The 23,872-nt window shown below is 49.0% G+C and overlaps 2 protein-coding genes and 1 non-coding gene across 7 annotated transcripts in view; 2 read left to right on the forward strand and 1 right to left on the reverse strand.

The window, feature by feature from the left end:
* Nucleotides 1-10,114, forward strand: part of LOC106605938 (testis-expressed protein 10 homolog) — a 50,717-nt gene extending 40,603 nt beyond the window's left edge. The window contains exons 14-17 of the mRNA XM_045719020.1: nucleotides 7,991-8,071; nucleotides 8,139-8,323; nucleotides 8,464-8,674; nucleotides 9,441-10,114. Coding sequence (XP_045574976.1) covers nucleotides 7,991-8,071; nucleotides 8,139-8,323; nucleotides 8,464-8,674; nucleotides 9,441-9,551 — 588 coding nt within the window. The 3' untranslated portion in view covers nucleotides 9,552-10,114. The remainder of the gene's footprint in view (nucleotides 1-7,990; nucleotides 8,072-8,138; nucleotides 8,324-8,463; nucleotides 8,675-9,440) is intronic.
* LOC106594359 (inversin) overlaps nucleotides 10,109-23,872 on the reverse strand; it is a 117,573-nt gene continuing 103,809 nt past the window's right edge. For all 5 annotated transcript variants that reach the window (XM_045719019.1, XM_045719016.1, XM_045719018.1 and 2 more), the window contains 10 exons: nucleotides 23,716-23,871; nucleotides 21,296-21,381; nucleotides 20,996-21,142; nucleotides 19,961-20,067; nucleotides 18,556-18,765; nucleotides 17,675-17,898; nucleotides 16,125-16,920; nucleotides 15,021-15,220; nucleotides 13,036-13,122; nucleotides 10,109-11,574 (listed from right to left, as the gene is read on the reverse strand). In XM_045719019.1, the coding sequence (XP_045574975.1) occupies nucleotides 11,468-11,574; nucleotides 13,036-13,122; nucleotides 15,021-15,220; nucleotides 16,125-16,920; nucleotides 17,675-17,898; nucleotides 18,556-18,765; nucleotides 19,961-20,067; nucleotides 20,996-21,142; nucleotides 21,296-21,381; nucleotides 23,716-23,871 (2,120 nt within the window). In that variant the 3' untranslated portion in view covers nucleotides 10,109-11,467. The remainder of the gene's footprint in view (nucleotides 11,575-13,035; nucleotides 13,123-15,020; nucleotides 15,221-16,124; nucleotides 16,921-17,674; nucleotides 17,899-18,555; nucleotides 18,766-19,960; nucleotides 20,068-20,995; nucleotides 21,143-21,295; nucleotides 21,382-23,715; nucleotide 23,872) is intronic.
* trnat-cgu (transfer RNA threonine (anticodon CGU)) lies at nucleotides 13,555-13,627 on the forward strand. The gene has a single exon. It is a non-coding gene; the product is annotated as a tRNA-Thr (tRNA).

The raw sequence follows: 23,872 nt of genomic DNA on the forward strand, positions 1-23,872 counted from the left end.
CAATAGAGCGTAATGACAAATTGGGTTTTGATTTGAAGTTAATGAGGAAAAGTTTAACATTGTTTCTCACCTCTGAAAGTTTGTGTGATGCCCTCTAGTCTCACCTGTACCCCTCTGTCGCTCTCTACAGTGTGTATGTGAGCAGTGACATAGAGATGTAGGGAGCACTAAAAACAACATATTGTAATGTACTTGTTGGCCCCAACCTGTTATGTATCTCTTGGATGTGTGGAGAAAGACCATCTGTTAGATATAAAAATAACTAAGTAGACATTTGCACGTGTGGTGTAATGTGGTTTGTCTGATGAATGGTTGTGGGTGATGTTGATTAAAGAAGAGAGTGACGTGTGCCTCTCCTTCATTTGTCCTCTAATTCCATCCCTCCATAATGCCATTACTGCTATTGGATTTCACCCTCCTCACACAGACACTTCCTGGTTGTTTGGGCTCATAAAACATTGTTTAAAAAGATTGTCAGGTCTGCCACGTCAGCTCCCATTACCCAGCCTCGCTTAACCCTTTCATTTCTAGGAAAAGGGGGAGTGTGAGGGAGAGGTATCTGGTGGGTGGGGAGGAGAGGAGAGGTATCTGGTGGATGTGGAGGAGAGGAGAGGTATCTGGTGGATGTGGAGGAGTGGTATCTGGTGGGTGGGGAGGAGAGGTATCTGGTGGGTGGGGAGGAGAGGAGAGGTATCTGGTGGATGTGGAGGAGAGGAGAGGTATCTGGTGGATGTGGAGGAGAGGAGAGGTATCTGGTGGGTGTGAGGGAGAGGTATCTGGTGGGTGGGGAGGAGAGGAGAGGTATCTGGTGGGTGGGGAGGAGAGGAGAGGTATCTGGTGGGTGGGGAGGAGAGGAGAGGTATCTGGTGGATGTGGGAGGAGAGGAGAGGTATCTGGTGGGTGGGGAGGAGAGGAGAGGTATCTGGTGGGTGGGGAGGAGAGGAGAGGTATCTGGTGGGTGGGGAGGAGAGGAGAGGTATCTGGTGGGTGGGGAGGAGAGGAGAGGTATCTGGTGGGTGGGGAGGAGAGGAGAGGTATCTGGTGGGTGTGTAGGAGAGGTATCTGGTGGATGGGGAGGAGAGGAGAGGTATCTGGTGGGTGGGGAGGAGAGGAGAGGTATCTGGTGGGTGGGGAGGAGAGGAGAGGTATCTGGTGGGTGGGGAGGAGAGGAGAGGTATCTGGTGGGTGGGGAGGAGAGGAGAGGTATCTGGTGGATGGGGAGGAGAGGAGAGGTATCTGGTGGATGGGGAGGAGAGGAGAGGTGGGTGGGGAGGAGAGGAGAGGTATCTGGTGGGTGGGGAGGAGAGGAGAGGTATCTGGTGGGTGGGGAGGAGAGGTATCTGGTGGATGGGGAGGAGAGGAGAGGTATCTGGTGGATGGGGAGGAGAGGAGAGGTATCTGGTGGGTGGGGAGGAGAGGAGAGGTATCTGGTGGGTGGGGAGGAGAGGAGAGGTATCTGGTGGGTGGGGAGGAGAGGAGAGGTATCTGGTGGGTGGGGAGGAGAGGAGAGGTATCTGGTGGGTGGGGAGGAGAGGAGAGGTATCTGGTGGGTGGGGAGGAGAGGAGAGTATCTGGTGGGTGGGGAGGAGAGGAGAGGTATCTGGTGGGTGGGGAGGAGAGGAGAGGTATCTGGTGGGTGGGGAGGAGAGGAGAGGTATCTGGTGGATGGGGAGGAGAGGAGAGGTGTCTGGTGGATGGGGAGGAGAGGAGAGGTGTCTGGTGGATGGGGAGGAGAGGAGAGGTATCTGGTGGATGTGGAGGAGAGGAGAGGTATCTGGTGGGTGTGGAGGAGAGGAGAGGTATCTGGTGGATGGAGAGGTATCTGGTGGATGGAGAGGAATCTGGTGGATGGAGAGGAGAGGTATCTGGTGGATGGAGAGGAGAGGTATCTGGTGGATGGAGAGGAGAGGTATCTGGTGGGTGTGAGGGAGAGGTATCTGGTGGGTGTGAGGGAGAGGTATCTGGTGGGTGTGAGGGAGAGGTATCTGGTGGGTGGGGAGGAGAGGAGAGGTATCTGGTGGATGTGGAGGAGAGGAGAGGTATCTGGTGGATGTGGAGGAGAGGAGAGGTATCTGGTGGGTGTGAGGGAGAGGTATCTGGTGGGTGGGGAGGAGAGGAGAGGTATCTGGTGGGTGTGAGGGAGAGGTATCTGGTGGGTGGGGAGGAGAGGAGAGGTATCTGGTGGGTGGGGAGGAGAGGAGAGGTATCTGGTGGGTGGGGAGGAGAGGAGAGGTATCTGGTGGGTGGGGAGGAGAGGAGAGGTATCTGGTGGGTGTGGAGGAGAGAGGTATCTGGTGGGTGGGGAGGAGAGGAGAGGTATCTGGTGGGTGGGGAGGAGAGGAGAGGTATCTGGTGGGTGGGGAGGAGAGGAGAGGTATCTGGTGGATGTGGAGGAGAGGAGAGGTATCTGGTGGGTGGGTGGGGAGGAGAGGAGAGGAGAGGTATCTGGTGGGTGGGGAGGAGAGGAGAGGTATCTGGTGGATGTGGAGGAGAGGAGAGGTATCTGGTGGGTGGGGAGGAGAGGAGAGGTATCTGGTGGGTGGGTGGGGAGAGAGGAGAGGAGAGGTATCTGGTGGGTGGGGAGGAGAGGAGAGGTATCTGGTGGATGTGGAGGAGAGGAGAGGTATCTGGTGGGTGGGGAGGAGAGGAGAGGTATCTGGTGGGTGGGGAGGAGAGGAGAGGTATCTGGTGGGTGGGGAGGAGAGGAGAGGTATCTGGTGGGTGGGGAGGAGAGGAGAGGTATCTGGTGGGTGGGGAGGAGAGGAGAGGTATCTGGTGGGTGGGGAGGAGAGGAGAGGTATCTGGTGGGTGGGGAGGAGAGGAGAGGTATCTGGTGGGTGGGGAGGAGAGGAGAGGTATCTGGTGGGTGGGGAGGAGAGGAGAGGTATCTGGTGGGTGGGGAGGAGAGGAGAGGTATCTGGTGGGTGGGGAGGAGAGGAGAGGTATCTGGTGGGTGGGGAGGAGAGGAGAGGTATCTGGTGGGTGGGGAGGAGAGGAGAGGTATCTGGTGGGTGGGGAGGAGAGGTATCTGGTGGGTGGGGAGGAGAGGAGAGGTATCTGGTGGGTGGGGAGGAGAGGAGAGGTATCTGGTGGGTGGGGAGGAGAGGAGAGGTATCTGGTGGGTGGGGAGGAGAGGTATCTGGTGGGTGGGGAGGAGAGGAGAGGTATCTGGTGGGTGGGGAGGAGAGGAGAGGTATCTGGTGGGTGGGGAGGAGAGGAGAGGTATCTGGTGGGAGGAGAGGAGAGGTGTCTGGTGGATGGGGAGGAGAGGAGAGGTATCTGGTGGATGTGGAGGAGAGGAGAGGTATCTGGTGGGTGTGGAGGAGAGGAGAGGTATCTGGTGGATGGAGAGGAGAGGTATCTGGTGGATGGAGAGGAATCTGGTGGATGGAGAGGAGAGGTATCTGGTGGATGGAGAGGAGAGGTATCTGGTGGGTGTGAGGGAGAGGTATCTGGTGGGTGTGAGGGAGAGGTATCTGGTGGGTGTGAGGGAGAGGTATCTGGTGGGTGTGAGGGAGAGTTATCTGGTGGATGTGGAGGGGAGGAGAGTTATCTGGTGGATGTGGAGGGGAGGAGAGGTATATGGTGGATGGAGAGGTATCTGGTGGATGGAGAGGTATCTGGTGGATGGAGAGGAGAGGTATCTGGTGGATGGGGAGGAGAGGTATCTGGTGGATGGAGAGGAGAGGTATCTGGTGGGTGTGAGGGAGAGGTATCTGGTGGGTGGGGAGGAGAGGAGAGGTATCTGGTGGATGTGGAGGAGAGGAGAGGTATCTGGTGGATGTGGAGGAGAGGAGAGGAATCTGGTGGGTGGGGAGGAGAGGAGAGGTATCTGGTGGGTGGGGAGGAGAGGAGAGGTATCTGGTGGATGTGGAGGAGAGGAGAGGTATCTGGTGGGTGGGGAGGAGAGGAGAGGTATCTGGTGGGTGGGGAGGAGAGGAGAGGTATCTGGTGGGTGGGGAGGAGAGGAGAGGTATCTGGTGGGTGGGGAGGAGAGGTATCTGGTGGGTGGGGAGGAGAGGTATCTGGTGGGTGGGGAGGAGAGGTATCTGGTGGGTGGGGAGGAGAGGAGAGGTATCTGGTGGGTGGGGAGGAGAGGAGAGGTATCTGGTGGGTGGGGAGGAGAGGAGAGGTATCTGGTGGGTGGGGAGGAGAGGTATCTGGTGGGTGGGGAGGAGAGGAGAGGTATCTGGTGGGTGGGGAGGAGAGGAAGGTATCTGGTGGGTGGGGAGGAGAGGAGAGGTATCTGGTGGGTGGGGAGGAGAGGAGAGGTATCTGGTGGGTGGGGAGGAGAGGAGAGGTATCTGGTGGGTGGGGAGGAGAGGAGAGGTATCTGGTGGGTGGGGAGGAGAGGAGAGGTATCTGGTGGATGTGGGGAGAGGAGAGGTATCTGGTGGGTGTGGAGGAGAGGAGAGGTATCTGGTGGATGGAGAGGAATCTGGTGGATGGAGAGGAGAGGTATCTGGTGGGTGTGAGGGAGAGGTATCTGGTGGGTGTGAGGGAGAGGTATCTGGTGGGTGTGAGGGAGAGTTATCTGGTGGATGTGGAGGGGAGGAGAGGTATATGGTGGATGGAGAGGTATCTGGTGGATGGAGAGGAGAGGTATCTGGTGGATGGGGAGGAGAGGTATCTGGTGGATGGAGAGGAGAGGTATCTGGTGGATGGAGAGGAGAGGTATCTGGTGGATGGAGAGGAGAGGTATCTGGTGGATGGAGAGGAGAGGTATCTGGTGGATGGAGAGGAGAGGTATCTGGTGGATGGAGAGGAGAGGTATCTGGTGGATGGAGAGGAGAGGTATCTGGTGGATGGAGAGGAGAGGTATCTGGTGGATGGAGAGGAGAGGTATCTGGTGGATGGAGAGGAGAGGTATCTGGTGGATGGAGAGGAGAGGTATCTGGTGGATGGAGAGGAGAGGTATCTGGTGGATGGAGAGGAGAGGTATCTGGTGGATGGAGAGGAAGTATCTGGTGGATGGAGAGGTATCTGGTGGATGGAGAGGTATCTGGTGGATGGAGAGGTATCTGGTGGATGGAGAGGTATCTGGTGGATGGAGAGGTATCTGGTGGATGTGGAGGAGAGGTATCTGGTGGATGTGGAGGAGAGGTGTCTGGTGGATGGGGAGGAGAGGTGTCTGGTGGATGGGGAGGAGAGGAGAGGTATCTGGTGGATGGGGAGGAGAGGAGAGGTATCTGGTGGAGGAGAGGAGAGGTATCTGGTGGATGGAGAGGAGAGGTATCTGGTGGATGGAGAGGAGAGGTATCTGGTGGATGGGGAGGAGAGGAGAGGTATCTGGTGGATGGGGAGGAGAGGAGAGGTGGATGGGGAGGAGAGGAGAGGTATCTGGTGGATGGGGAGGAGAGGAGAGGAGAGGTGTCTGGTGGATGGGGAGGAGAGGAGAGGTATCTGGTGGATGGGGAGGAGAGGAGAGGTATCTGGTGGATGGGGAGGAGAGGAGAGGTATCTGGTGGATGGGGAGGAGAGGAGAGGTATCTGGTGGATGGGGAGGAGAGAGAGGTATCTGGTGGATGGAGAGGAGAGGTATCTGGTGGATGGGGAGGAGAGGAGAGGTGGATGGGGAGGAGAGGAGAGGTATCTGGTGGATGGGGAGGAGAGGAGAGGTGTCTGGTGGATGGGAGAGGAGAGGTGTCTGGTGGATGGGGAGGAGAGGAGAGGTGTCTGGTGGATGGGGAGGAGAGGAGAGGTATTTGGTGGATGGGGAGGAGAGGAGAGGTGTCTGGTGGATGTGGAGGAGAGGTATCTGGTGATGGAGAGGTGTCTGGTGGATGTGGAGGAGAGGAGAGGTGTCTGGTGGATGTGGAGGAGAGGAGAGGTATCTGGTGGATGTGGAGGAGAGGAGAAGTATCTGGTGGATGTGGAGGAGAGGTATCTGGTGGAGGAGAGGAGAGGTATCTGGTGGATGGACAGGAGAGGAATCTGGTGGATGGAGAGGAGAGGAATCTGGTGGATGGAGAGGAGAGGTATCTGGTGGATGTGGAGGAGAGGAGAGGTATCTGGTGGATGTGGAGGAGAGGTATCTGGTGGATGTGGAGGAGAGGTATCTGGTGGATGTGAGGAGAGGTATCTGGTGGATGTGAGGAGAGGTATCTGGTGGATGTGGAGGAGAGGAGAGGTATCTGGTGGATGTGGAGGAGAGGAGAGGTATCTGGTGGATGTGGAGGAGAGGTATCTGGTGGATGTGGAGGAGAGGTATCTGGTGGATGTGGAGGAGAGGTATCTGGTGGATGTGGAGGAGAGGTATCTGGTGGATGTGGAGGAGAGGTATCTGGTGGATGTGGAGGAGAGGTATCTGGTGGATGTGGAGGAGAGGAGAGGTATCTGGTGGATGGGGAGGAGAGGAGAGGTATCTGGTGGATGGGGAGGAGAGGAGAGGTATCTGGTGGATGGGGAGGAGAGGAGAGGTATCTGGTGGATGGGGAGGAGAGGAGAGGTATCTGGTGGATGGGGAGGAGAGGAGAGGTATCTGGTGGATGGGGAGGAGAGGAGAGGTGTCTGGTGGATGTGGAGGAGAGGAGAGGTATCTGGTGGATGTGTAACATATTGGTTACGTCATTTGTAATCAAGCAGACTTATATTTATTTATTTATTTGACTAGGCAAGTCAGTTAAGAACAAATTCTTATTTACAATGACGGCCAAACCCGGACGACGCTGGGACAATTGTGCGCCGCCCTATGGGACTCCCAATCACGGCCGGATGTGATACAGCCTAGATTCGAACCAGGGACTGTAGTGACGCCTCTTGTACTGAGATTAGGCTGGACAATAGAACGAGTCAAAATTCACCCAAAGCTGAAAATGGCACAAGAACGTTGGCTAAGCTGGAACACTTGCGCGAGCCCATAGCAAATGAATGGAATGGAACGTTTGCAGAGGCTGTTTTGACTGGAGTGATGCTTAGAATTCCATTTCGCCTAAATGGCACTAAAAATGTATCCCTTTTTATTTTACCACTAAAATCTGTTCTTAGGACGAAACTGAAAAATAACAACTTGTGTTGAAAGTTAACATCCGCAACTCGACGGTGCCAAGTGTGCTTATGTCTGCATAACGAGGAAGTAGGGAAAAAATGGCAACTTCTATTTCTGGTCTAGCGTTTGATGACAAGGAGATACACTGCCCAGCCTTACATAATTTGTGAGAGGAGATTCTCATGATTAAAATGGTGTCCGAATTGAAAAAAATCAAAATATACACATTGTGAGATATTTTGCGAAATATACCAGCATGCTTCTCCATAGGAAAACAATGGGGGGAGCTCGGCGTTCCAAGGGCAAAAGGTATTTCGGGGATAGCATTTAATGACAACGAGAGACACTGCCCAGCTTTACATAATTACAAAGAGGAGATTCTCATGATTTAAAATGGTGTCCAATTTAAAAGAAAATCAAAATATACACATTCTGCGATATTTGGCAAAATAGACGGACATACCTATATTTCCCTGTAGTAAACCTTGGGACGACCTCAGAGGTCCATGAGTAATTTTTAGTTGTTTACATTTTAACTATAAACAACAAAAAATTACTCATGGAACTCTGAGGTCGTCCCAGCAGGTCTCCATTGCCAACAATAGCAAAGCAGACATTGTGACATAGTACAATAAACTGGGATTAGAACGTTTGGAAGGCGAGTTGGTGCCACAGTGTTCAATAGAACTAATAGGAGCTGGCAGGGTGAAAAATGCCCTAAAATAAGGCCTGTTTTTTCATGATCACTTCAAAACTACGGCAGGCAGCTAGGATATATGGTAATATTATGAAACTGGGCTCCACCGCGGATGCAATGAACTAGTTTTTATTAGAAAAAAGCATTGTTAAAAATGTCATGTGTCCAGCCTACTGAGCTGCAGCACCTTAGACCGCTGCCCCACTCGGGAGACACTCCAATATGAATGATATTAATGTTGTGAAATATGACCTTTAAAACAGCAGGAAGTGATCTTAACCACTGTCTCTATGTCCCGCCCACAGGAAGTGTGCCACTGCTTGGAGACGCTGGGGTCTCGTTCACAGTGCTTCGACGTGCTGCAGAACGGCATCTGCAAGAACCTGGTGAGATGGTGTACTTGTGTGTACTCATCTCTGTGTGTGTGTGTGTAACTGTGTCTCTCCCTCCCAGACTGGTCTGGCTGTGGTACCAGACAGTATGGCAGCAGGGTTGTTGAGAGCAGTGGCCAGACTGTTGGACCTGTCCTTCCTCCCCAGTGAACCTCTGCTGAGGTTCCTGTCCCGCTGCTGCCTCAGCCTACTGTCTCTGCTACTGACACTACAGCAGGACACCGCCTCAGAGAACAACCACAAGAGGTAGCCTGTGTGTGACCTCTCTGTGCAGTCATGTTGTCTCTGTGTGTGTAACCTTTTTCCTTCCCTGTAGGGAGGCGGTGTGGGGAGCGTGAGTGTGTGTGTATAGATTGTGTCCAACCTTTCTCTCTCTCTCCCTGCAGGGAGGCAGTGTGGGGCGCGTGTGTGGCAGCGCTGAGCAGCATTCCCCGGCTGTTGCGGTTGGTTCTGCAGTCGTTGCGAGTTAGGGACCTGTGTGAGGAGGAGCTGCCTCAGCTGGCCCAGATACTGTCCCTGCTGCTGCAGCACACAGCGCTACGCAACCACATGCTGGCTAACGCAACTCTACTACAACACATTATACAGGACCTCACGGTAAACACACACAGTCAACTACTCAACCACATGCTGGCTAACGCAACTCTACTACAACACATTATACAGGACCTCACGGTAAACACACACAGTCAACTATTCAACCACATGCTGGCTAACGCAACTCTACTACAACACATTATACAGGACCTCACGGTAAACACACACAGTCAACTATTCAACCACATGCTGGCTAACGCAACTCTACTACAACACATTATACAGGACCTCACGGTAAACACACACAGTCAACTACTCAACCACATGCTGGCTAACGCAACTCTACTACAATACATTATACAGGACCTCACGGTAAACACACACAGTCAACTACCCAACCACATGCTGGCTAACGCAACTCTACTACAATACATTATACAGGACCTCACGGTAAACACACACAGTCAACTACTCAACCACATGCTGGCTAACGCAACTCTACTACAATACATTATACAGGACCTCACGGTAAACACACACAGTCAACTACTCAACCACATGCTGGCTAACGCAACTCTACAATACATTATACAGGACCTCACGGTAAACACACAGTCAACTACTCAACCACATGCTGGCTAACGCAACTCTACAATACATTATACAGGACCTCACGGTAAACACACACAGTCAACTACTCAACCACATGCTGGCTAACGCAACTCTACAACACATTATACAGGACCTCACTGTAGTATGTTAGAATAAAAAGGTCAGTGTGAGGTGTGTGTTCTCTGAGGTTCTAATGATGGCGTGTGTGTTCCAGAGGTACTGTCGAGGTGAGTCCAAGGAGCAGTGGATGACTGACCTGCTGTACTGCTACAGCGTAACCATGGCGACTCACCGGGGAAACCTGGGGCTCCGAGACATCTACTGACCTAGGCCCCAAACCAACCACAGACCCTTCTGCCCGTCTTACTGTTCTCTGTCCACTGTCTAACCCATATGTCAAACTTATTCCACTGAGGTACGAGTGTCTGCGGGCTTTCGCTCCACCCTTGTACTTGATGGATGAATTAAGTTCACTAATGAGTCAGGAACTCCCCTCACCTGATTGTCTTAATTGAAAGGAAAAAAGTAAAACCTGCAGACACTCAGTCGTCCGTGGAATGAGTTTGACACCCCTGGTCTAACCTCAGACATCCTGTCTTCCCCATCGGTCTCTCTGTCCTCCTCATTCAGCTTTTATTCCTGGCCCAAAACCAACTGTCTTCATATTGCTAAATATTGTGGCCACCACTAGTCCTGGAGAGATAAAATGATGTGCAAGCTTTAGTTACAGTGCAGCACTAACATACTGATCGCCTGAATCAGTGCTGGGTTGGAACTAATGCCTGCACACACTGCATCTCCAAGACCAGGATTGAATTAAAGGATTTCTCAACTGATTACTGCTTTTATTACAAAAAGAGAAAATAAAGCTTGAGTCAGTGAAACTTATCAATGTATTTATTTGAGAGGTTTTCTAAAAAGGTAGAAAAACAACATGGACATTAACATTGAGGCTGGTATTCAATCATAAATGTAAAGCCTTGACATCTGATTGTTTCAACAGTAGTGCATCAGAGTGAACAGCATCGACACTGAAACACAGTTTCTAGCTTTAAAGTGACAGTTCCCCTTGATGAGGTGCCACAAACATCTGGCTAACTTTTTAAGTCAACTATCTCTAAGGCAGGAAGTGATGTATAATATACAATTAAAGAGTAACGGAGTGTGTATAAAATGCATAAATATACCCCCCTCCACAGAGTCCTTCTACAGAGAAAGCACAGGTACACCTGTACCCTCTGGACCTAAATGACCTTGTGTACATCTGTGTACCTACTATTATGGCTGAGGGGGAAAGTGGGAGGGGCATGCATGCCTGTGGGAACCTGCTCAGGTAGATACTGAGGTAGAGTTGACTACAACCTAGTACAAGTGTTATGGCTGACGGGAAGAGTGTGTGTCTGCAAGCAGGCGTGTGTGTCAGCGTCTGCAGGTGGGCTGGCTGTATGACCGGCTGTTGACAGACTGCCTCATTCTCCACATGGGAGGAAAGGTTATCTCTGTGTGTGTTCATTTTCTGTATGGTTGAAATTATCTTGCACACATACCATGTCGGTTGACTTAACTCCGCCCTGTGAGGTCATGACTGTGACGTCTCATAACTTTGTTTATACTACTGGACACAGGAAGAGAGGACAATCAGGCCAAGAACTCCATGGTTAATACTGGGCACAGAAAGAGAGTACAATCTGAGAGGAAGAGGCATAACTGCCTGAAAATACAGCATGACACAGACCAAGTGGGGATTTTTTTATATGGTGGTCAATGAGTGTTGAATTGATGAGTGAGGCTTATTTGACATAATATACATTTTGTAATATTTAGGTTATTACAAGTGTACTGATAAGTGGACACACATGGCATCTCTGAGAAGTCAGTTATATCAGAGTTGTTCACATGCAAATCTGCCCTCATTGGCGCAAGAGTTCCCACCTCCTCTGCAGAAACATATTCCTGTAGTCACACCATTGGGGGCCCCCCTCTTGTCAGTATATAGATGCTCTGTTTACAATCTGGCCAATAACTCCACCATGATAAGGCAGTTGGGTAAGTAATTTCAAGATAAATGGCATACAAACATATGTGTGTTAACAGATGCTTTTATCCAAAGCAACTCAGTCACGCGTGCATACATTTTACATATGGCTGGTCCTGGGAATCAAACCCAGTACCCAAGCATCAGAAGCACCATGCTCTACCAACTGAGCCACGAAGGACACATGCAGGGTGTGTGTGTGGTCATCAGTGTTTCCCCCGGCCCTGTCCAGCGCTGTGGGGTCTGAGGTGGTAGGAGTACTGGCTGGCCTGCCCCACTGCATCACACAGGTGCACACACTCCACACTGCTCACTGCAAAAACACACACAGAAATAACATGCTAACAGAGGAAACTGATTTTGTACAGTTCATCCACATCACTCTATTCCCATAATCAAATCACATTTTATTGGTCACGTACACATGGTTAGCAGATGTTAATGCAAGTGTAGTGAAATGCTTGTGTTTTTAGTGCAGCAATAACTAACATGCAATCTAACAATTCCACAACAACTACCTGCTACACACAAATCTAAGTAAAGGAATGGAATAAGTACATATAAATATATGGATGAGCAATGACAGAGCGGCATAGGCAAGATGCAATAGATGGTATAAAACACAATATATACACACTACCGTTCAAAAGTTTGGGGTCACTTAGAAATGTCCTTGTTTTTGAAAGAAAAGCAATTTTTTGGTCCATTAAAATAACATCAAATTTGTCAGAAATACAGTGTAGACATTGTTAATGTTGTAAATTACTATTGTAGCTGGAAACGGCTGATTTGTTATGGAATATCTACATATGCGTACAGAGGCCCATTATCAGCAACCATAACTCCTGTGTTCCAATGGCTCGTTGTGTTAGCTAATCCAAGTTGATTGTTTTAAAAGGCTAATTGAACATTAGAAAACCTTTTTGCAATTATGTTAGCACAGCTGAAAACTGTTGTCCTGATTAAAGAAGCAATACAACTGGCCTTCTTTAGACTTGTTGAGTATCTGGAGCATCAGCATTTGTGGGTTTGATTACAGGCTCAAAATGGCCAGAAACAAAGAACTTTCTTCTGAAACTCATCAGCCTATTCTTGTTCTGAGAAATTAAGGCTATTCCATGTGAGAAATTGCCAATAAACTGAAGATCTGGTACAATGCTGTGTACTACTCCCTTTACAGAACAGCGCAAACTGGCTCTAACCAGAAAAGAAAGAAGAGTGGGAGGCCCCAGTACATAACTGAGCAAGAAGACAAGTACATTAGAGTGTCTAGTTTGAGAAACAAACACCTCACAAGTCCTCAACTGGCAGCTTCATTAAATAGTACCCACAAAACACCAGTCTCAACATCAACAGTGAAGAGGCGACTCCGGGATGCTGGCCTTCTAGGCAGAGTTCAGTGTCTGTGTTCTTTTTCCCATCTTAATCTTTTCTTTTTATTGGCCAGTCTGAGATATGGCTTTTTCTTTGCAACTCTGCCTAGAAGGCCAGCATCCCGGAGTCACCTCTTCACTGTTGACATTGAGACTGATGTTTTGCGGATACTATTTAATGAAGCTGAGCTTTTCTTTCAAAAACAAGGACATTTCTAAATGACCCCAAACTTTTGAACAGTAGTGTACATATGAGATGAGTGATGCAAGATATGTAAAGATTATTAAAGTGGCATTATTAAAGTGACTAGTGAACCAGTGATGTGTGTGTGTGTGTGTGTGTGTGTGTGTGTGTGTGTGTGTGTGTGTGTGTGTGTGTGTGTGTGAGTGATAGTACTCACGCTGGCTGTGTGTGCGTAGTGACAAGTCCAGCAGTATCTGAGACTGAGAACCCCCGAGAGAGCGCCCCCTTCGGGCCACAGAACCTCCTACAAGACAATAAACACACATCATCTCCATACATATATATACACACACACACACACACACACACACACATACAGTCATTATACACAGAAACATCTGGAGAGCCTACTGCAAGACAAAAAAATAGCATCATTGTAAGTCTGAAATATACAAATTGGCCAGGGCTGCTATGGTGAATCGCTACACACACAATCCTTCTGGAAAGACCAAGGTAAAATAGGGCATTTGCAATCCATCTCATTTAGGTTTCATTCGTGCATCTAACTGTAACTGCTAAACTGAGGTAAGCTGTATAAGTGAGATCAGGGAGAGTCCTTTGTTTTAGGAGTCTGACTGGTAACCTGCCTGTCAGGTTGGGTGTGTGGCTGTCTTCGTTCTCAAAAGGGAGTATCATTTAAATCCTTTTCTCCTCCTGGTTGAACTGTAAAAAGCAAGGCTCCATAGCTCAGTGGTTAGAGCACTGGTCTCGTAAACCAGGGGTCGCGAGTTCAAATCCCGCTGGGGCCTTCAAGTGATAACAATTTTTGTCAACACTACACCTGTACCACCAAACACTGCATGGTGAAAGGAATGAAGTAACGACTTGGAAATGTCAACCTGTAAGAAGATTGAAACTGAACAAAAGAAATAGGGAAAACACCAACGTTCTGCGATTCCTCTGTACACACACAGGTGAATGTGGTTGACTGGTTTGTATGTCTGACAGAGAGACTATGGGTTTCATGAGTGTGTGTGTGTGTGTTCAGCAGACAGCTCCACGCAGTTGTCTGACATTCCCCTGACAGCTCTGAACTTTTCACAGCAGCAGTCGACAGGACAGTCGACAGGACAGTCAGTGTGTGTATGTGTGAAAGGGGGCGGGCTACCACGTCAGGCCAGAAAAGGTAGGGGGTCTATCTGGCTGTATCGGTGTGTATGTTTGTGTGTGTGTGACGGTGTGTATGCCTGTGTGTGTTGGCACTAGTAGGTGTCTGCCCATTCTCCCATCATCACCTGGTCATGTGTGATGAAGGTCAGGTGTGTCTACGGGCCGAACCCATACCAGAAGTTATTACAACACACAACGCACACACATCTCTATATGATTATACAACTATGTATTCACAGCTGAGAGTGTGATTGCATGTGTATATTAACATCATAAGGTAAATAGTTATTGCTCTGCATTGATGCTACTCTGATTCTGTTTTAACATAACATCACATTCCAAACCAAACAGCGTCATACCATCACCTCAGGAAACAAACGTTTTCCTTCATCGAGAAACTGTACATTTCTTAGATGGAGGTCTGCTAATATCTTCAGCGGACTGTACACCTCCCTATACTAATTCTATACAGATATTAATATCTTCAGCGGACTGTACACCTCCCTATACTAATTCTATACAGATATTAATATCTTCAGCGGACTGTACACCTCCCTATACTAATTCTATACAGATATTAATATCTTCAGCGGACTGTACACCTCCCTATACTAATTCTATACAGATATTAATATCTTCAGCGGACTGTACACCTCCCTATACTAATTCTATACAGATATTAATATCTTCAGCGGACTGTACACCTCCCTATACTAATTCTATACAGATATTAATATCTTCAGCGGACTGTACACCTCCCTATACTAATTCTATACAGATATTAATATCTTCAGCGGACTGTACACCTCCCTATACTAATTCTATACAGATATTAATATCTTCAGCGGACTATACACCTCCCTATACTAATTCCATGTTGGAGTTTGAAGCTGCAGCTCGGCAGTAATGCACCCATTCACAGTAGGCGACTAGGCGCTGTTAAGAATTGGTTTATTTGTAAATGTTAACAGTTCAGAGTTGAAACAAATTAAAGGCAGAATCAAACATTCTGGACAGAATGCCAGGCTTTACCATAGATGCTTTTCAGCACTGAGCTCTTGGCTGCTGTCTTGGTGGGTGGAACTCTGGCCTCAGGCTTGGTCCTAATAGGGGTGTGACCAGGGAAAGCCGCCCTATCCCAGAGCAGCTGGATCAGGAGGGAGGCGACCTCAGGTGGCTCCACTCCTTTCCCAGCACCAAAAGCCTCCCTCAATCTGCCTCGCACATGGAACCTACACACAAACACACCCAGAACACGGTACATTAGAGAGGCCTTCATTTGTCCAACCTATTCGGTTTGTATATTACACAGCACATGACATTTGGACATTATTCAGTTCACTGAAAAATGTTACAGGCATCCCTGGAAAAGCTGCTTTAAGAGGGGTGAGAAATAATAATTCAGTGTCCAACCTCAGGGGTTCCACAAGGATCAATTCTGGGTCCGCTACTCTTCAGCATCAATACATAACACTTCCTCTCGGGGAACTGAACCCGGCCATGGCATACTTCAAGAGCTTAGTAGAAAAAGCTTATTACTTGTATACTACAATTAAATCAGTGCACGCATCTGCACGCACACACATCTACTGGTGGCTGGGAACAGAGGGCTTTCCAATGTGGGGTAGTAGATCCTGAATGAGAGGCTGCTGGTAGCTATTAGAATGGCACGCCTGAACTTTTAGCCTCTCGTTAAAACACTGAGAGGGCTCCAGATTATACCCCCTGTCTCCCCCTGTCTCCCCCCTCTCTCCCCCGTCATGGAGGTGTTGATGGTAGGAGGGCAGGCAGCCAGACCACAGAGAGCGAGAGGGGGAGACGTTGTGTGTAAGTTGGTGTGTGTGTGTGTGGAGGGAAGACATGTGGGCACCACATGGCACTGCCACACTCTCATGGTATGAGAGAACGCTACTGTGGAGCACAGTATACCCCTCCCCCTTTCAACCATACACACACTTCCTCCAGGCTGTTTGGGAAGCCATCTCAGAGCCAACCTTGGTATCAGTCCAGAGAGAAACTACCTGAGCCCCTCTGCTTTGGTAAAGGGGCCACAGGCTCTATTCCATGGCAGTACCCCCAGTACTGGCTCAGCTTGGAGAGGGAATGGGAAGAATGAAAAGCAGGCTTCAACCTTACCTCCTCCAGGCTCGTTGGATAGTGCAGGCAGCCTGGTCTCTGTCCCCCTCCCTGGGCTTGCTGCTGGGGCGGTGTGACTGTGTGGAGGCTTTAGTGTGGTTCTTGCTGGAGGAGGTGGTATGGTCTGTGGCAGGGCGTGTTCTGTGTCTGGGGTTGGGTGTGTTGGTGTGTGTATCTCTCTTGCTTCTAGGGGTGCGTTCCCTGGTGCTGGGGGCTTCTTGATCCATGGTGGGGCGAGTAGATGTGTGTGTGTTGGATGGAGTGTGTGTGTGGGAAGGAGTGTGTGTTTTGGAAGGAGTGTGTGTGTTGGAAGGAGTGTGTGTGTTGGAGGGAGTGTGTGTGTTGGAGGGAGTGTGTGTGTTGGAGGGAGTGTGTGTGTTGGAAGGAGTGTGTGTGTTGGAGGGAGTGTGTGTTTTGGAAGGAGTGTGTGTTTTGGAAGGAGTGTGTGTGTTGCAGGGAGTGTGTGTGTTGCAGGGAGTGTGTGTGTTGCAGGGAGTGTGTGTGTTGCAGGGAGTGTGTGTGTTGCAGGGAGTGTGTGTGTTGCAGGGAGTGTGTGTGTTGGAAGAAGTGTGTGTGTTTGCAGAGGTGAGTCTCTTGGTCCTGGGTGTGGTGGGGGGTCTGTGTTTTGGGCTGGGGGGTCGGCTGCAGCCTGCAGGAGAGAGACGCTCCCTGACCCTAGACCCCTGGGCAGGGGGCATGGGGTCAGAGGTCACTGAGGGGTGAGGGGTCACCACGGGGTCAGGGTCTTTGGCTGGCTGCGCCTCCTTCCCTCTCCTGAAGGGTCTGCTTCTATGTGCTGAGAAAGAGAGGGATGTAAGAGATTGACAGAGTGGGTGAATACGTGTGTGTGTGTGTGTGTGTGTGTGTGTGTGTGTGTGTGTGTGTGTGTGTGTGTGTGTGTGTGTGTGTGTATGTGTGTGTGTGTGTGTGTGTGTGTGTGTGTGTGTGTGTGTGTGTGTGTGTGTGTGTGTGTGTGTGTGTGTGTATGTGTATGTGTGTGTGTGTGTGTGTGTGTGTGTGTGTGTGTGTGTGTGTGTGTGTGTGTGTTAGGTTTGGGCGGTGTACCGTATATACCATAGGCCAGGGTTTTGGAAATAGCCACGGGATGGTTTTTCAATACCGTCAATACTGTTTAAACTACTTCTTTTAAGTTTTTTAATACATTTGAATGTTTCTAGCTACTTTTCAAGTAAATACCTGCAGTCAACTTGTGCAACATGGTAGGAGATAATGAAGATGGCATTCATAATTTCACCTGTTATTCATTGAGCGGATCTGATTAAGCCGAGCCGCGGGGCACCGGTCTATGACCCGTGACGTGAACGGACAAAAGCAGTGAGGGAGGAGCGCCCGTCTCAAAGGAACAGTAATGAGTTGGATTCACATATCTGCCTTCCCAATGAAAACTAGTTTGGTGTCATGTTAATTGGGGAGGATGGGCTCATAGTAATGGCTGGAACAGAATGAATGGAATGGTATCAAATTCATCAAACACATGTTTGATACGTCCTCCTCTCAGCAGCCTCCTGTGTGTGTGTGTATGTCCGTACCTCTATGTTTCCGTGTCTCCTCTTTGCTATTGATCTGTTCTGCTTTGGAGGCTGTATTAGCCCCGCCCCCTGCCTCTCTCTCATACACTGACAGTTCCTTCATAGTCTCAGCCAATGACAGCTGCTCCTGCTCAGCGCGGGCCAATAACATCCTCTGTTTCTCTGTTCTGGCCAATGAGATTTGCTGCTCCGCCTCCCGTCTCCGCTGCTCCTCCTCGCGTTTCCTGAGTGACATCATGACACATCTTACACATGTCTCACACACATACACCCTAACCCTAGTAACAACCTTATCTCAAAGCCTTATCTAAACCCTACCGCTGGACCAGCCCTGACTCAGTGTAGAATTATAAGAGAGGGATGTGTGAGCAAGAGAGGGATGTGAGAGAGAGAGAGAGAGAGAGAGAGAGAGAGAGAGAGAGAGAGAGAGAGAGAGAGAGAGAGAGAGAGAGAGAGAGAGAGAGAGAGAGAGAGAGAGAGAGAGAGAGAGAGAGAGAGAGAGAGAGAGAGAGACAGGGAGAAGATGTATGTGTGTGTTGTGATGACAGGTGGAAAGATGGATATGGAGAGAGTGTGACTGTTTCTATATGGGTTGGGGGAATAAGACAGGGAGAGATGGAGAGAAAGGGAGAGGAGAGCGAAAGAGAGAGAGAGAGAGAGAGGGAGAAAATAGATAGAAAGAGAATGTGTGTGTGTGTGTGTGTGTGTGTGTGTGTGTGTGTGTGTGTGTGTGTGTGTGTGTGTGTGTGTGTGTGTGTGTGTGTATGGCATGATCTGGTTGACTATGATAGATTTGTTGACAGAGAGTACTGAGCAGACAGGGGATGGATCACAATGCTTGTTTCTATGTGTGTGCATGTGTGTGTCTGTGTGTATGGTACTTGGCTGCGTCCTTGCGTAGCTGTTCGTGTCTCATCAGTAGTTGTTTCCTCTCGGTGAAGGCCTTGCGGACGGTGTATCCTTTATACAGGGCCTGGATGGAAGCAGCAGCGATGTCCTGGATGGCTGCTATAGACAGAGCTCCATGCTCCAACATGTACTGAGTCACCTCACTGTGTTCCCCTAGGAGAGCGTAGTCCAGGGGGGTGTACCTACACACACACACACACACACACACACACACACACACACACACACACACACACACACACACACACGCTTCCTGTTGTTAAGTTTTTGGCTTCTGTACACCAGCTTCAAACAGCTGAAAATACAACATTATTGGTTATGGAACATATATTTCACAGCGGTTTAGATGCTACAATGATTCTCTACAATATACTTGCTTGTTTTGTCACATAAACTGATATTAGAATTAGAATTTTAGTAGCCAGGAAATGGTGGAGTGATTTCTGCATAGTGCATCTTTAACCTAATGAACTTGCTTTGTGAAAAACACAGAGAATAGATTCACAAAATTCTTTCGGAAAATTACAACATATCATTTTACATTGATATTTCAGTCATTTAGTAGACGCTCTTATGCAGAGTGACATTAGTGCATTCATCTTAACATAGCTAGGTGAGACAACATCACAATCGTAGCAAGTACATTTTCCCTCAATAAAGTACAGGTAACTGCCAAAGTAAAGGAAACACTTGAGTAAATGAGGGATATAAAGTATATTGAAAACAGGTGCTTCCACACAGGTGTGGTTCCTGAGTTAATTAAGCAATTAACATCCCATCATGCTTAGGGTCATGTATGAAAATGCTGTGCAGGACATTATTTTGGCTGCCATGTCTATGCCTCCATCCACAGGACACGAGTGGTTACTGAATGGTTTGAGGAGCATGAAAAGATGTAAACCACATGTCATGTCCGTCTCAGTCACCAGATCTCAACCCAGTTGATTCTGGAGCGGAGCCTGAGACAGCCTTTTCCACCACCACCAACAAAACACCAAATGATGGAATTTCTGGTGGAAGAATGGTGTCGCATCCCTCCAAGAGTTTCAGATACTTGTAGAATCTATGCCAAGGTGCATTGAAGCGGTTCTGGCTCGTGGTGCCCAATGCCCTATTAAGACACTATGTGATGGGGTTTCCTTTATCTTGCCAGTTACCTGTAGTTATCAGCAAAGTCAGTGCCAGTAGGAAAATACAAGTAAAAATACAATTAAGTAGGCCACTAGGTAGAGAGACAGCACGAAAACTAAATTGCCTTAGCAAGACAATACCAACAGCTACTTTTTGAATCTAAATCGATACTTGCTACTGTTGTAGGAGCTGATGTCCTTCCAAACTATAGACGAGGCACTTCCTCATCATCCACCTCCTCCTCACCTCTCCTCGTTGTGTTCCATGTGGTTGGGGAAGGCATTAGAGTTCAGCAGCAGCTTCACAGCATCCAGATAGCCATTGTTACACGACCAGTGGAGAGCTGTCCTGCCCTGCAGACACACACGGTAAGACAGGACCAGTGGAGAGCTGTCCTGCCCTGCAGACACACACGGTAAGACAGGACCAGTGGAGAGCTGTCCTGCCCTGCAGACACACACGGTAAGACAGGACCAGTGGAGAGCTGTCCTGCCCTGCAGACACACACGGTAGGACAGGACCAGTGGAGAGCTGTCCTGCCCTGCAGACACACACGGTAAGACAGGACCAGTGGAGAGCTGTCCTGCCCTGCAGACACACACGGTAGGACAGGACCAGTGGAGAGCTGTCCTGCCCTGCAGACACACACGGTAAGACAGGACCAGTGGAGAGCTGTCCTGCCCTGCAGACACACACGGTAGGACCAGTCCTGTCTTACCGAGAGCTGTCCTGCCCTGCAGACACACACGGTAAGACAGGACCAGTGGAGAGCTGTCCTGCCCTGCAGACACACACGGTAGGACAGGACCAGTGGAGAGCTGTCCTGCCCTGCAGACACACACGGTAAGACAGGACCAGTGGAGAGCTGTCCTGCCCTGCAGACACACACGGTAGGACAGGACCAGTGGAGAGCTGTCCTGCCCTGCAGACACACACGGTAAGACAGGACCAGTGGAGAGCTGTCCTGCCCTGCAGACACACACGGTAGGACAGGACCAGTGGAGAGCTGTCCTGCCCTGCAGACACACACGGTAAGACAGGACCAGTGGAGAGCTGTCCTGCCCTGCAGACACACACGGTAGGACAGGACCAGTGGAGAGCTGTCCTGCCCTGTGTGTATGTACTGTATGTCTGTGTGTGTGTGTGTGTGTGTGTGTGTGTGTGTGTGTGTGTGTGTGTGTGTGTGTGTGTGTGTGTGTGTGTGTGTGTGTGTGTGTGTGTGTGTGTGTGTGTGTGTGTGTGTGTGTGTGTGTGTGCGTGCATGCGTGTGTGTGTGTGTACCTCTTTGTCCTGTATATTAGGGTCGGCGTTGTTCTCCATGAGTAGTACAGCCATACAGGTGATGTACCCTCCATAAGCAGCACACTGGAGAGGAGTCCTGCCTGCCTGGTCCTGGACGTTAGGACTGATCCCATTCTCCATCAGCAACTACCATGACCATCACACTGAGGTTACAGTACCAGCCAACCAGCTCAATGACCTTAACAACACACCCTTAACACAGTCTATAAGGAAAGGTAATGAAGACAAATGAAGAAGTGTTCAGGGATAATAAAAGTGTATAAAGGTGAAAAGACAGACCTGGCAGACTTCAGCGTTCCCCCCCAGAGCTGCCCAGTGCAGAGCAGTGTGTCCATCTAGATCCACCAGGTGGACACGAGCAGAGCCTACACAATGAAAATCAATGAGGCATTCTTCACATAGTAAGCCCACCCAAATCCTGCATTACAAGAGCATGGTACACTAGTGTAGTCCTGTATGACTCAGTAGGTAGAGCATGGTACACTAGTGTAGTCCTGTATGGCTCAGTAGGTAGAGCATGGTACACTAGTGTAGTCCTGTATGACTCAGTAGGTAGAGCATGGTACACTAGTGTAGTCCTGTATGGCTCAGTAGGTAGAGCATGGTACACTAGTGTAGTCCTGTATGGCTCAGTAGGTAGAACATGGTACACTAGTGTAGTCCTGTATGACTCAGTAGGTAGAGCATGGTACACTAGTGTAGTCCTGTATGACTCTGTAGGTAGAGCATGGTACACTAGTGTAGTCCTGTATGGCTCAGTAGACAGAGCATGGAACACTAGTGTAGTCCTGTATGGCTCAGTAGGTAGAGCATGGTACACTAGTGTAGTCCTGTATGGCTCAGTAGGTAGAGCATGGTACACTAGTGTAGTCCTGTATGGCTCAGTAGGTAGAGCATGGTACACTAGTGTAGTCCTGTATGGCTCAGTAGGTAGAGCATGGTACACTAGTGTAGTCCTGTATGACTCAGTAGGTAGAGCATGGTACACTAGTGTAGTCCTGTATGACTCAGTAGGTAGAGCATGGTACACTAGTGTAGTCCTGTATGACTCAGTAGGTAGAGCATAACACCACATATAAAATGACTATAAGTTGCTTTGGATAAAAGCGTCTGCTAAATGGCAGATATTATTGAATCAACCTCCCAATTCACAGCTTTATTGACAACGTTTCGATCCGAACCGGATCTTCGTCAGGTCAAACAAACTGAGTGTTCACATCCCCAAATATACACATTTCACCTCACATGCACATGACGCATGGTAGGTGTGGAACAAATTCTATTCACTTTGCGCATAGTTAATCATAATTCATCACAGAGGTACATACGGTCGGTCATAAAGGATTATAGACATCAAAAAGAGATGACTGTTGCCTAGGTTTTAACTTGGACCAATTTGTATGTATATAATCATTACGTACCTCTGTGATCAATTATGATTGACTATACACAAAAGTGAAATGACACACCGTGCTTCATGCGCATAATGGTCATGTGAGGGGAATGTGTATATTTGGGGATGTGAGGGGGAATGTGTATATTTGGGGATGTGAGGGGAAATGTGTATATTTGGGGATGTGAGGGGAAATGTGTATATGTGGGGATGTGAGGGGAATGTGTATATTTGGGGATGTGAGGGGAATGTGTATATTTGGGGATGTGAGGGGAATGTGTATATTTGGGGATGTGAGGGGGAATGTGTATATTTGGGGATGTGAGGGGAATGTGTATATTTGGGGATGTGAGGGGAATGTGTATATTTGGGGATGTGAGGGGGATGTGTATATTTGGGGATGTGAGGGGAATGTGTATATTTGGGGATGTGAGGGGAATGTGTATATTTGGGGATGTGAGGGGAATGTGTATATTTGGGGATGTGAGGGAAATGTGTATATGTGGGGATGTGAGGGGAAATGTGTATATGTGGGGATGTGAGGGGAAATGTGTATATTTGGGGATGTGAGGGGAAATGTGTATATTTGGGGATGTGAGGGGAATGTGTATATTTGGGGATGTGAGGGGAATGTGTATATTTGGGGATGTGAGGGGAAATGTGTATATTTGGGGATGTGAGGGGGATGTGTATATTTGGGGATGTGAGGGGAATGTGTATATTTGGGGATGTGAGGGGGAATGTGTATATTTGGGGATGTGAGGGGAATGTGTATATTTGGGGATGTGAGGGGAATGTGTATATTTGGGGATGTGAGGGGAAATGTGTATATTTGGGGATGTGAGGGGAATGTGTATATTTGGGGATGTGAGGGGAATGTGTATATTTGGGGATGTGAGGGGAATGTGTATATTTGGGGATGTGAGGGGGAATGTGTATATTTGGGGATGTGAGGGGATGTGTATATTTGGGGATGTGAGGGGAATGTGTATATTTGGGGATGTGAGGGGAATGTGTATATTTGGGGATGTGAGGGGAATGTGTATATTTGGGGATGTGAGGGGGAATGTGTATATTTGGGGATGTGAGCACCTATGTTTTTAAGGATGCGCGTATGACCACAAACTCTTCACTGCTATCAGACCACAATGTATTGAAGGACTAGGATACCAAGTCTACAATAATCACGACCACACACACTGGTGTGCTGCGTACCAGAGACGGAAGAGGAAGTGAGACATCTCACTTGCTCCTTTTTTCCAATGGTCAACAAAATCTTCATTTATCCACCATCTTTGCTGTGTACCTTTGATAAGTGTGAGGATGATGTGGCGGTGTCCCATCTCACAGGCTCTGAACAGAGGCGTGTGTTTCATCACGTCTAGACTGTCCACTATGGCTCCTCTCTCCAACAGCAACCTCACTGTACTCACATGACCTGACAGAGAGGCCGCGTGCAGCGC

This window comes from Salmo salar, chromosome ssa05, assembly GCF_905237065.1.
Source record: "Salmo salar chromosome ssa05, Ssal_v3.1, whole genome shotgun sequence".
Taxonomy (NCBI): Eukaryota; Metazoa; Chordata; class Actinopteri; order Salmoniformes; family Salmonidae; genus Salmo; species Salmo salar.